At 42.2% G+C, this 14002-nt stretch overlaps 1 protein-coding gene across 1 annotated transcript in view; it reads right to left on the bottom strand.

The window, feature by feature from the left end:
- The window catches only part of ICK (intestinal cell (MAK-like) kinase), a 63068-nt gene that overhangs the window by 29453 nt on the left and 19613 nt on the right, over nt 1-14002 (bottom strand). Inside the window, exons 4-6 of the mRNA XM_008593343.1 lie at nt 11251-11305; nt 4590-4711; nt 3315-3394 (exon numbers count right to left, since the gene is read on the bottom strand). Of these exons, the coding sequence (XP_008591565.1) occupies nt 3315-3394; nt 4590-4711; nt 11251-11305 (257 nt within the window). The remainder of the gene's footprint in view (nt 1-3314; nt 3395-4589; nt 4712-11250; nt 11306-14002) is intronic.

The following is a 14002-nucleotide window of genomic DNA, read 5'->3' as shown; positions in this document are numbered from 1 at the left end:
CCCTCGGTGGGAGCGCTGCCACGCTTCCCAAGCGGCGCACTGTAGCAGTGCGCCACCGGGCCGGCCCGAAACGTGGGGCTGTAAAGAGGTGATCAGATTGTAGGATCATGCTCTAATGAATGGATTAAAAATGGTGGCCATGGCCACATCCCCCTTCCCCCTTCCTTGTCCTGCCACCCTATCCTCCCTTCCCCTCCCCCTTCCCCTCTCTCCTTCGACCCCAACTGTTCTGCAACATCTTAGAATGTAAAATAATAATAATAATAATAAATTGATTAATTTTTTTAAAATGGTGGTCAGGACATGGCTCTGAGGGCTTTAAAAGGGAAACATGAAGAGTCTCTGCTCTCTCTGCTTCCACCATCTTGCAATGTGAGGGGTCACTGACACCACCACCAGATGCATTCCTTGGACTGTGGATTTCCCAGCCTCAGAAACTGTAAGCAATAAATTTTGTTTTCTTTATAAAATACGCAGCCCATATATTTTATTATAAGTAACAGAAACCTAACAACCTGTTAAAGTGGGCAGGCAGACATGGCTCCATTTTTTTCCAGGTAAGAATTAAGGCTCACAAGGCTAGTGACGTGCTACCTGTGAAGAGGTGGCGCTAGAACTCTGATCTGATTCCTAGCTGAGTACGCGTTCTGCTGATATATACAATGTGGCCTAGAACAATAAGCCCACTTCTTCCAAGTCACAATGAAAACCCTTACAGCTAGGTCATTCAGAGATCACACAACAGCAAAGTGTTGTTCTGATAAGAACCTTCCTATTCAAAACTGTCCGGCTTCCAGAAGACAAGAACAGACCTTCGATTTAATTTCAGGGTACTGCCTGCCAGTCAAATAACAGAGGGATTTTCTCTTTCATCCAGGCAGCAGATTTGTTGTGCCTACTTTTTCATTAATAACCTTGAGCAAGCCACAGAGAAGGCTTTCTTCCCTCTACCACATTCCGTTGTTGATGAATCTGACATGAATATATGGAAATAACCAGAAAATATTTAAATTTTACACATTTATATAACACACCTTCCTGCTGTGGAAGTTGTAATTTCACAGATATTACTGAATTTAAACCTACGATGTTTTTATCAGGAAGGCCACTAGAACAGCAATGCACACATAGGCAATGGACTGTCTCAAGGTCATGCACAGCAAGACAGTGGTGAAACGCAAAAGCACAGAACCATCTCTTGGGGCAAGACATAGTCCTCCAAGCCATTGAATACATTTCTATTACCTGTATGGGTAAGTTTGACCCACCTGTATGTCATGAAAAGCAACAAAAAGGAAAAGAAGAGAAGCCAAAGAATATAAACTTTCTTTTAGGTCCATTGTTAAGTTTCCAGTACTGAGCAAAAAGCCCGAATAACTGTGACACTGAAAAGCAACAAAAAGGAAAAGAAGAGAAGCCAAAGAATATAAACTTTCTTTTAGGTCCATTGCTAAGTTTCCAGTACTGAGCAAAAAGCCCGAATAACTGTGACACTATGATTGGCCCCTATCTGAACACATGCCTGTTGACCTATCTTCTTTTGAGAATCCCTTTTATTTCTCATTATTTCTTTTCCTTGAGCTCTTAAATCTAGTAAGTGACCCTTCTCCTCCTATTTGTGTCTAAGATACCATACCAGAAGCTTTTAGTGTTTTGTAAATTCACACCATGCCTTGTGAATTCTCGTGAATAAAGGCTAACATGCTAGCTCTATAAATGTCAGTGAATCAGAAGTAACTTGTACTACAAACTTTTTTGTAGAATTGGTTCAGTTTGACTCAGTCTTGCATGTTACTCACCATGTGCCTAAGGTTGACAGTGATTTGCACAAATAGCCTATAGTCTGTTTGTACTTCATTTAGTCTCTAACTGTGAGAGGCTACTTAGAGGATAAAGAGCTTGTTGGTAAGGACCCCAGATGCACTATACCACCTTCTGCAATGCAAGGTTTTTCTATTCACTGCCAATTTGTATCAAATTTGAACCGACTGAATTGTCAAAGGACTTCAATCCAGTTTCCTTACCGGGTAATAAAACTCATTTGTTGGTTCAATATTTGCAATGGCGATAACATCCTTAGACTGAAAGTGAATGGATTTCTGCCTGTGGAAAATCAGCCACTTTGCCCATCTGTCTGTATATAAAATGACTTCAAATGGCTCCCGAGGGGACTTTTGGCTCCACCCATGGATACGTCCATTGGCAGCTCTCTGCTCACAAGAAGGTATTGATCTAACCCCAGCCAGGTCTGCATCCAGTTAGTAACAAAGACCAGCAATGCTCCAGGTAGTTGCTGGAGAATATAACCTCAAACTCACTGCTGCTCAATACCAGATTTCCTGAAGGGTTTGTGGCCATCCATTCCTCTGGATACTCTAAATCTCTCCATGGACTAATCAGACCAACACTAGAGTAAATCATACTGGGCCCCAGTAAAACTGTTTTCTCTGATCAGGTGATGTAATTGGCCTACATTGAGATATATGACATAAAACTGCCCTATGTAACTTGTCACTGTATTTACAACAAAGTTATGTTACATACTGTTCCCTCTAAAGGGTCCATGAGAGAAGCCTCTTTCTGCTCTCTGTATTAAGAATATTTCTACTTTTCTTGGGCAACTGGTCTGTTTTCACCTCGGAAAAACTACATATGTTGTTGGTAATGTTTCACATTTTGCATGGTCTGACAATATGCTTAGAATCTAATATGTAGCCTGCTTCCTCTACTGGAATAAAACTTGCTGGCATGCATTTGGAGGACCAACCTTACCCCAAGGCTACATCCGTACCTTGTTTTGCCTTTGCCTTTTTTCAGCTTGCTAATTTCTAATTTATTTTAATATTTATTAATATTTTTATTATTTATTTGTTTTATTTTCCTGTGTTGCATCTTGTTAGACCACTTTTAAACCCTTTACAAAAAAGTAGACATATAAATGCAGAAGAGAAATGAGAAGCCACAGTGAGGCAGTGTCAGTTGGTGGACTGAGCATCACACACAAAATTCTCAGAACTATAATCTTAGGTTTCTCATCAATACACCAGTTTAATGGTCAGGAATAATTCTTAGATCTATAACTAAGAAGCTTAATGTTAAAGCCTGAAGAATAAAAACATACAGACATAATAAATAATGAGGGAATTTCAGAAATCAAGTTATAAAAGATAATATATTACAAAACCCACTGTCAGCCTCTCAACTCTTCAACCTTTCCTGGGAGTCAGTTACAAAGAACATTAATGCTTCCTAAACAACTACTTGATGATAGCATTTCACTGCCATTCAAAAGCATAATACTCCAAATCACCTACCGTGTTTGTGAATAAATGCAAGTCCTTGCAATATCTGATACATGATATTCCTTATAGCAGACTCAGGAAACAACTTATTTCTGTAAGGGGCAGAGAAAAACAAAGTTATAAATCTGGCCTTATGTTTGGAAACAAATCCCATTTTCATGTTCTTTTGGTTATATAGTAAGAACTTAAGAAAACATTTGCTCAAACACTAATTTTCTGACCAGATCGATAATAAATACCAAAGAAAAACAACCATTTGTCCATACAGGGGAGCTACCTTATAAACACTAAGTATATTCAGTTATGTTACAAAGAAGAAAAGATTAAACATTTTATAGTAAACAAAAAAAAATTCCTTCCGGGCCGGCCCGTGGCTCACTCGGGAGAGTGCGGTGCTGATAACACCAAGGCCCCGGGTTCGGATCCCACATGGGGATGGCCGGTTCGCTCACTGGCTGAGCGTGGTGCTGACAACACCAAGTCAAGGGTTAAGATCCCCTTACCGGTCATCTTTAAAAAAAAAAAAAAAAAAAAAAATTCCTTCCAACAGAGCATATAAAATCTAAAAATGTCTTCTCTCCATGATATAAACTAAAACTTCTAAAAATTTTAGTGGGGAAAATTTGAGGTCTTCCAGATGCAGGCTGTATGAGACACGACGGATGCTGACATTTTCCCTCTGGTTGGGCAAACCACACAGTTTCGCTGCTGTTATTGACAATGATGATATTTGTTCAGATCACTCAGAGGGATGCTGTGAATGGTACTCATTTTGTCACCAAGAAAATGTGCCTCAGGGGCTCTGCATGGTTCACTTTTAAAGTACAAAATTACCATAGCAGGTAAGTTCTTATTATTTCCCTCAGCATGCAAGCGCCTGAGCACTGTAGCAAGAGAGGATCTGAAATAAAACTAAAACTTTTCAACAGAGGTCTCAAAATAAATGGAGCTGTGCAGATCTCTGACTTGCAGATGCTGCGCTCATATGTTCTTGTGGGAATGAACTGCAGAGTGCCTGTTAAATCTTTGAGCTGCTTTGGGTGAATAACCCTTTAAAACATGAAAACAGCTGCATTGAAAGTAGCTTCCCTGAACCTATCACAAGGCCTCCCTAGTAGGAATGTGGGTTGGGCCCCTCATCTAGCAGGCAGCTTTCAACATTAAAGCCCAGTAGCATGCTGTTAAACGACTGGAGATAGAACTGGAAGACCACAACAAACAAAAGCAGAAAGAAAACACATCTACTTTGCAGTATTTATTCCTAAGATTGTGATGACCAAACTGTACCTTTCCTTAATGAGCTGGTAAAGATTTTCCTTCATGTACTCGAAGATAAAATAAAGATGATCATTTTCCCTAATAACTTCTTTTAATTTTACTACATTGGCATGGTTGAGCTTCTTTAAGGACTGAAAGGCGAGGAAGAAAAACACAAAAAAATTAGAGAAAATCAGATGTTGAAAAAGAAAAGTAATCCTACACATACTTAGAAAGAAATACCTAATTTTAGAACCACAAAAATGCCATGTTATATTTTATTGACAAGACAATTTAATAAACGGTCTTTCTCCAAAATCGATAGCAAGTTTACCTGGAAAAACGATTTCGATAAGCTAACTGGAAAGTTAAGTATTCAACCAGTAACTGTTATTTCTGGCTGCCCCCAACACCAGGCAATGTTCCAGAGCTATTTTAGGCCCACCCCCTCCAGATGATGGAATTCAGGCTGTGGCCAGAGGGGAACCAATAAAAGAAGCTGAGGCTTTGATTTTTCTAGCACTGGAAAATGCAGCTGTGTAAGGCTGAGATCACCAGCTAACAGTCGGCTGACACTATGAATAGGAAGTTGTTACAATAGATGAGGCCGATAACCTGATTCTCTCGACTTGTCTGACTCATGTGTCCATGAGATGGAGAGTTTTAATCACGGAGCAGAAGAAGGAGACACCTAATTAGAAAGACCCTGAAGTGAGATGAGAGAAATCCCTCTGCTTCTAAGAACAACAAAGGCAAAAAAGTCAGGCAATGGGTGAGGAAGAGAGCATGGTTCAGAAAGTGGTGCATGAAAAAAAGGAAAATGGTGAATGGCTTCCTGATGGCTCGTCCTCACACGGGCACAGTTTTGTGGGTACAAGTGAGCACAGCCATTTGTCAGCTATTTTCTGTTTGCATCATTAGTTCCATCAATGGTGAATGAATACACTTTTGTATTAGTGAGCAGCAATCCTGTTCAGTTACACTCGCCAGAAACACACAACTGCTGGTCTGCTCACTGATGATCAGAATTTGATAGGCTGTCTCCTTCGAGGAAGCTCCAAAGGTCACTTTCGCCAGTTAGATGACTCCTGCAATTCAAAAAGCCTTTTCCTTATAGAGAACTGGGTCCAATTATGATACATTCTAAGGCTCTCTTAATTTTTGAATTTCATGAGGAAGAACATCTCTTTTATAAAACAAATAAAATATCTCAGGACAAAAGTGTTCAAATGAACATCCAAATCTGGAAGGACACGGTAATAAGGTACCCAAGGGATCAGAGCTTGGGAATGCATAATATTAAGTTACTTCAAGCAGCTGGGAAGAGAGAGGAAATATGGTCAGTGAATGAGAACAAAGTAAGATTCTTCTGGAGCCTTGTCCCCAAAGGACAAGTTCCTGCCAAGACCCTTCTCTGGCAGGGAATCCTCAGTTGTTTTGCCAACTGTTTGGGCCAGATCCATCTAGAATTACCTAACCAGGCCAATTACTTCTTTTAGTCAGGTTGGATTCCTGGTCCTCCATGAGTAACAGACACAAATACTGCTTAACTTGTATTCATTGGACTCTCACTGGCTGCGGCCATCTTTTCAGCCTGTTTGCTCGCAATACATCACAAGCGATGGCTGAGACAGCCAGTGGATGAGCAGCTGTGGGGCAGATTCATTCAGAGAAAAATGAAAGTGGTTTTAAAGCTTTTCTAGAAGAGAATTCTAGGCAAGGAGTGGGTACCTTCAGCTCTTAGCCTGAAGCACGGTTGACCCTGAATTACTGGCCCAAATCTAAGAGTCTCACACTCTTGTCTCTAAGGGAGGCTCCTGAATAAGTTAAAATCTGTATTAGTTTAATATAAAAATAATTAATTTTATGTAGGGGACTTCATGTGACTCACTTCACAGAGATATATGAAGATACTTCAAAAAGTTCATGGAAGGAGCTGGCTGGTTAGCTCACTTGGGAGAGCATGGTGCTGCTAACAACAAGGTCACAGGTTCAGATCCCCATACCGGCCAACCGACCAAAAAAAGAAAAAAAAGTACATGGAAGGACTTGTATTATCTTTTAATTCCATTTTTCCATAAACTTTTTGATGTACCCTCACTTTCCAGAAAGAAGGCATCTTATTCAGAAAGAAGGAAAGGTTCTCAAAGGAAAGGGAGAGGCAGGTAGTTGTACCAGAGAGTAGAAGCAGAAGCAGCAAAGAAACCTGGTCCACAGTCCAAATGGGAACTGTTTATCCCCAAGGATGAAGTTTCCAATTGGATATTATCAATTCCACCCTCCTCAGGGTCTGATCAACAGTTTCTTAACTATTAAAACTACAACGTACTGGGCCCCAAGGATACCCTAGAGCATAAGACACAGTGCCTGCACTTAAGAGACAAACAACCTAATTAGAAAGAAAAGACCTGAATGCAAAATACATGTAACAGACTAAAGAAGGTCATATTGTGTCAAAATGACAGAGACCACGAAGGTCAGAAATGTTTCATGAAGGAGTAATCAGTAAGCCCTGTGTGGTCAGTGAGCATCACCTGAGGTGTGACTTGAAGGAGTGTGTCACCCAGACAAACTCATCAAGAGGGAAAAGGCACATGGGGGAAGAAGCCCATTGCAGGTAAGATGTGGAAAAGGAAGCAGCAGACTCTATATCTGAAGGATGAACGATGAGAATTACCCCAGTTTGGTTCTGAAGGAGGATGATCTGGAAGAGTTTAGCTGGAGAACTGGGCAGAGGGCAAACTGTTTGGATGCCAGGTACATACCCAGTGAAGTCTTCTGGCAAACCTGGTAGCTTCAGTAGAATTACAGAGGGAGATGCCTGAGTCAATTAGGTTGGGAAGTAAATGATATGTGGGGAAGTAGCTCCACAGGGAGAAGTTTGGAAGGTAAAGTAAAGAAAGGGAAGAGGTGACCCAGTGAAGTCTTCTGGCAAACCTGGTAGCTTCAGTAGAATTACAGAGGGAGATGCCTGACTCAATTAGGTTGGGAAGTAAATGATATGTGGGGAAGTAGCTCCACAGGGAGAAGTTTGGAAGGTAAAGTAAAGAAAGGGAAGAGGTGGAAGCTCAAGGAGAGAGAGGGCTGAGATTTTTGGGGGTTAGAGAGAATGATGGGCATATTTATAGACTGAAGAGAAGGAGCCAGTGGAAAGGAAGACTTTTAAGTTTAGAGTTTAAAGGGGCTCCCGGTTAAGATGGCGGAAGAGACAGTCTCCAGTGTCACACTCTCCCACAAATCAACCAATTTACAACTATTAAAAAGCAATGACAGCCAAGCTGGGGCCACTAGAACTCAGGGGAAGAGGAGAAGAGACCTAGGGAGTACATGAAAGCAGGAGAAGCCACAATGACAGAAAGGACTGCCTCTATCATTTTGAATCCAGGCTGCTTCAAGGCTGGAGCTGGTGAGTACAGAGCAAGAGCTGGCAAAAGCCACAGCTGTGCCCTTCAGATGAAGTTGTTTGGAGGCTGCAGGAAAGAAGATGGCTTTGGTGGCCCCCAGGCCAGCTAGACCACTAACAGGGTTCCCATGGACCCACAGAGGACCTAGGAGCCACAACAACAGAAAAAAGAAGCCACTCAGAGGCCAGCAAAGAGGCCAGTGAGTCACTGAAAGGGACCAGTGCATGGTCCATCCCATGGGAAGTATTTGGAATGTGGGGGGATGGTGGAGACCAGCCCACTGGGGGAACACTCGGGCACAGAAGGACAGCTGATCTGCCCTCCAATCAGCACAGGCCCACTATATGTAGACTGTCAGGAATATAGAACTGCAGGGAGTACAGTTTGCTGAAAAGACTCATGCCCAGACCAGAGTTTCTACACAACCCAGGTGTACTGGATCTCATGAGACTTGAAAGTACCTATAATATCAACCATTAAAACCTGAGCTGCACAAAAAGCCTTCCCCAGGGAATCAGCAGCAAAGCAGCAATTTAGCTCAACTACTGGGCTTAAGTGCTGGTCCCCACAGGAAGTTCCCCCATTTTAGAAGCAAGCAAAGGACAACAAATTAGTCCCAGTGCAGAGTTTAAGTGGTGGGAACAGCAAATAATCCAACACAGAACTGAAATTAAAAATAAAACACCCACAGAACAGACACAAAGTTTGATGTTAACTAGTGAAGGTCTCACATCACCAAAGAACACTTATAAAACCAAGAAGGACCAGAAGCCCCTGGGCTCACAAGTCGGGGAGCAGGGAGAGCTGGGGATCTCAGCCATGCCCCCAACACCTGTAACCAGCCCAGCAACTACCACGAGACCCCACAGGAAGCATCCTGGGCTCCTAAGCTGGGACAGTGTGGGTGCCGAGGGCCTTGGCCATGCCCCCCTGACACCCACAACCAGCCCAGCAATGACTACCAAGCTGTTGCAGGAAGCAACCTGGGCTCCCAAGCCAGGGTGTTGGAAGGACAAGGGCCTCAGCCACACCCCCCTGACATCTGCACCCAGCTCAGTAATGACCAAGACACTGCTGGAAGTCCCCTGGTCTCCCCTGAAGGAATGAGGGGGCTGCCACAGGCCTCAACCATGCCCCTCCTTCCTCCCCCCTTCCTACTTCCTTCCCCCTCCCCCTGTCCCTCTTCCCCGCAACTGCTCTGCAACAACTCTTAGAATTAAAAAAAAAATATTAATAAACAAATAATTTTTTAAAAAAAGATACGAGAAGAGGGGGCAATTGCTGGACAAATGATATAAAGATATCAGAAGTTAAGATGGTTAAAAAAAAAAGACAGCAGAAGAGTAGTCAGGACATAGGCAGCTTACTACCTGGGAATGGTGTCTAGAACACCACTGTGCCATGAAAGCCAGTACTTCAAAGAAAAATGTCGCCACGTCCCATTCTCCCATGACACTGCAGGATCAAGGATTCCCCTCCCTGCAGCTGGCATCAGGTGTGGGCTTTCCAGAGGTAGACACGGGGAAGTGTGGGCAGACAGCAATGGAAGAGAAAATAGATGAGAAGGGACAGTGGCATCATTGGTACCACAGTACAGGATTTTTCTTCCTTTGCTTCTGCTGCTGGGATTAGGCAGTGGCAGGACACGAAAAGTGATGACAGGAGTCCTTTACTGACCTTCCTTTCCCTTCCTCTTCTGAGTCAGCAGGCAGAGAAGAAGGACCACATCAAGGAGAAAGGGATGAGGAACCTTGGTGAGGGGCTGCTTTCTAGCCCCTTCTCCTTCCCTCCCTTCCGTATGCGGTGCATGGCCGTGGCCCAGTGCTGGTGTGTGTGAGGGTCAACAAGGGCAGGCGGGATGGCTGGCAGCAGATGTGGCATCAGTGCATGAGCAAAACTCAGGGGAACATCTGCTGTCACAAGCTAGAGAAGCAGTTTCATCAACTGTCTGGCTGGGCAGCCACTGCTTCCAAGATGCTGTGTGCCTATGGTTTTTCTAAGCTGTATGTCTGAGTAACCTCTCTTCTATCAGAACACACAATTAGTTGTACAGAAAGGTGGAAATTTAACATCTAAGCCAAGGATACTTCTCTGAACTTCATGTCACAGAGAAAATGCCCTTGGATCATCCTTTCCTGTTGATCTCTGATGTTTTTGGATCTCCCAGAGCTTTTATTCTCTAGATTAGAGGTTGGCAAACTGTAACCCATGGATAAAATCCAGCCCACCACCTGTTTTTGTACAGTCATTGAGCTCTGAATAGTCTTTACAGATGAACATTTGCAATTTGATGATAGGGAACACTAACTTTGAGCCCCAATTAAGTTAAATGTTATGTCCCCCCAAAGAAAATGTCATTCTTCCCACTGGAAGATCTATAATACAAAAACTATGTTCAATTTATTATTATATTTTATATTTCATAAATAAAATTATACAGAAAACAAATTTTTTTTGACATTTGTTTTTGCTCTTATTGTACCTGAACCTATACAATATCCTCAGTGCAACCTTTCTGCCCATGAAACACAAAAGATTTCCCACCTGGCCCTTTACAGAAAAAGTTGCCAATCTCTGCTCTAGACTTTTAACCCCCCTTCCATGTGCAGGACTCCCTTGGGGGAAAAGGAAGAGCTGGATTTCAGTGTCTACAAGGTGTCTCAAACAGGGCTGAGAGGGCTCAGTGCATGAAAAGAATTATGTGTAAAACCCAAAGTGGTCAATCCAGTCTAACAGAGGCAAGAGAACTGAAACAGAATCAAGAGAAGAGGGGGAAGGGTGAAAGGAAAGGAATAGTAACTCCAGGCGGAAGGGTGAATAGAAGTGAAGTCACATGCTATGCGATGCTTGATACAGCTCCACCTTGATCAAAGAATTCCACCACAGACAATAGAGTGCAAATTATTACAGCAAGAAACCAAAATAAGCACCATTATTATGTCTAGGAAAAACACTCAACAAACAGATTTTCTTTTATATTAATAATTAGGACAATCAGCTTTACAGGCAACAATAATTCACTAAATCAACACATTCAACTTATTTATCAAAATATATTGCAGCGATCCATTAAAGATGAAAGCTTTCTAGTAACAGTGTATTCACTAATATACTAACAGTAATTTTCTACTTTCAGCTATTAGCTGCATGATGTTATCATTTGCTCCCTTTTTCAGCATTAGTAAAAAAATTCAAATGGAATTACTACATCAACTATAAACCTAAGCATGCAGAAAGCTATTTTAATCAGCCATATATAAATTATTCCCTAGTGTATGAATAAATACCTTAACCTCCCGAAGGTTCATGCATTCCTCCCAGGAATAAAACTTTCTTTTCATTCTAAAAGAGAAGAAACAAACAGCACATTTACTCCCAGTAACAGGCTAAACTTTTTTTTTTTTGATGGCTGGCAAGTAAAGGTATGGGAACCCTCGACCTTAGTGTTTGTTATTAGTATCATGCTCTAAACAACTGAGCTAACCAGTCAGCCTAAACTTTATTTTTTTAAAATGTTTTCATTTTGAACCTAATGAACAGTGCTTACAGTTGCTTTTGATTTCTATCAAATATGTTGTACTATACTATCCAAGACAGTACTTATTTTAAAAGCTAGCAGTGCAATCCCAAAGTCATAAACTACCCCAGCAGTGGAGGTGTGGTGCAATACAACGGGGCCTGCACTGCTCTCTGCTCTCCACTAATTAGCCAACTTGCCCTGGAGGGAAATCCTTCAGGCTTATTCTGTCTAGACCAGAGCCGTCCAGTAGAACTTTCTGTGCTAGTGGAAATGTTCGGTGCTATGCAGTATGGTAGCCACTAGACACATGTGGCTGTTGACCACTTGGGATGTTGCTGAATATAAATTTAATTAAGTTTATGTTTAAATTTAAATGCCACATATGGTTACTTGCTACTATATTGGACAGCACAGTTCTAGACCCTCTGGTGCAGGGTCAGCAAACTATGTTGGGGTTTTTTGTTTTGGTGGCTGGCCAGTATGGAGATCCGAATCCTTTAACTTGGTGTTGACCTTAGTGTTATCAGCACCACACTCTAACCAACTGAGCTAAACAGCCAGCCTCCTTGGTCGGCAAACTATGGACCATGGGCCAAATCCACCCCACCATCGGTTTTTATGCAGTTCACAAGCTAAGAATGGCATTTATATTTTTAAATGGCTGGGGAAAACAAATCAAGAAAAGAATACTACTTTGTGATATGTGAAAACTATATGAAATTCAAATTTCAGTTTCCATGAATGAAGTTCTATTGGAACACAACCACACTCATTCATTTTATATTGTCTGTTGCTGCGTTCACACTACAACAGCAGAACCAAGTTGGTGCGACAGAGACCATATGGCCTGCAAAACTTAAAACATTTACTGTCTGGCCCTTTACAGAGAAAGTGTGCCAATCCCTGGTTTAGAGCCTGAGGGGAGAGAAAAAAAAATCCTACTAGTTAATCAAAAATCCAAGTTTCAAGGTTATATTTTTCAATGCATTTCCAACATGTTTCTTACTTGAGTCTGACAGTGGCCCTATGAGACAGATGGGACAGGTGAGGAAACTAAGATACAGACAAGGTCTCTCTACTAGCTACTAACAGACCAATTTCCATCTCTCCACCTCATTCTGACACTCTGTCCAGGTGACGTATTTCCTGGTTGAGTGATCAATTATTTTATTCATTCTGCAAATATTATTTAGCCAGCCTATGTGGTAGATGCTTTGTCAGGCACTGGACATACAATGATAAGAAAGACATCCCTCATGGAATTGACATCATAGCAGGAAGGCAGACAATCATTCTCTGTACTAAGTGCTATGCAGAAAAGATACAGGGCTCTATGAGAATGTACCTCAAATGGACCTAATCTAGTCTGGGGAATCAGGGAATGCTCCTCTAATGAAGTGATATTTCAACCAAGACCTGAAGGACAAGTAGAATCTGGCAAGGTGGGAGGCATGGAGTGGGTAATACCAACCTTTTCTGGCCAGAAAGGTTATTGGTGAGTTCAAGAAGCTGAAAGGCCACAGAGACTGGATCAAAGTAGGCAAGAGGATAGTGACAGGAGACAAAGCTGAAGAAAACAGGCAGGGGCCAAATGATGTAGCAATTTGTAGGTCACATTAAAAATTTGAGGCTACACTGAGGTCAAGGGCTCGGATCCCTATATCGGCTAGCTGCCAAAATATAAAAAAATTAAAAAATAAAAATTTAGGGCTTGTTCCTAAAACTGATAGCTATCTTAGTTTGAATTTCCCCCAAAGCAGAACCTGAGGCAAGGATCTGGGTGCAGGTAGTTTATTTGGGAGGTGATTCCAGGAAGCCAGGGCAAGGAGCAAATTAACTGGGAGGGTGGGGTGGGAAACTCAATAAAGGGTACATGACTGAACTGATACCAAGGTGAGCAGCTGGGGTCAAGCCCGTTGGAGGCCTTTTAAGGAGCTGGGTAGAACATACCTCAGCTGAGTCATCCAGGTGCAGTTGAGGTGGGATGCTGGTGGTGGGCACAGAACTGTTCACCACAGCTGCACTGAAGTCAGATAGGACAAGGGGATGTGATGAGACAGTGGGACATAAGGAATGTGTGGCACAAAGGATTTGGGTAGATTAGACCTGTATGTTTAAGATAATCCCTTCAGTCTGGTATGAACAGGGAAAAGAATGGAAGCCAGGCGCCCTACAGAGGATCTAGTGTTTGAGGTAGTAAATAGGCTGAATGGGAGGTTAGCAGTGGGAATATGGAGAAGTAGGTGGGTCAGATAAATATTTAGTAGAATCAACAGGACTAGATAGGCAAAGCGGGGTGGGAAGGCAGGAGAACTGTAAGATTTTAAGGGATGGTATTGTCATTTATCACAATAGGGAATACTGAGGAAGAAACCAGTTTGGCACAAGAGAGGGACACTATGCTGAATATGAGTTCAGTTTTGGACATGATGAGTTTGAAATGTTGCAGGGAATTCAAATGGAAATGTTGATAAGGCAACTGGATATAGATGAGTGTAGCAGGCAGACTCTAATATAGT

Source organism: Galeopterus variegatus, unplaced genomic scaffold (assembly GCF_000696425.1).
Source record: "Galeopterus variegatus unplaced genomic scaffold, G_variegatus-3.0.2 Scaffold13, whole genome shotgun sequence".
Lineage (NCBI taxonomy): Eukaryota > Metazoa > Chordata > Mammalia > Dermoptera > Cynocephalidae > Galeopterus > Galeopterus variegatus.
This window is presented reverse-complemented; position numbering and strand designations above follow the sequence as displayed.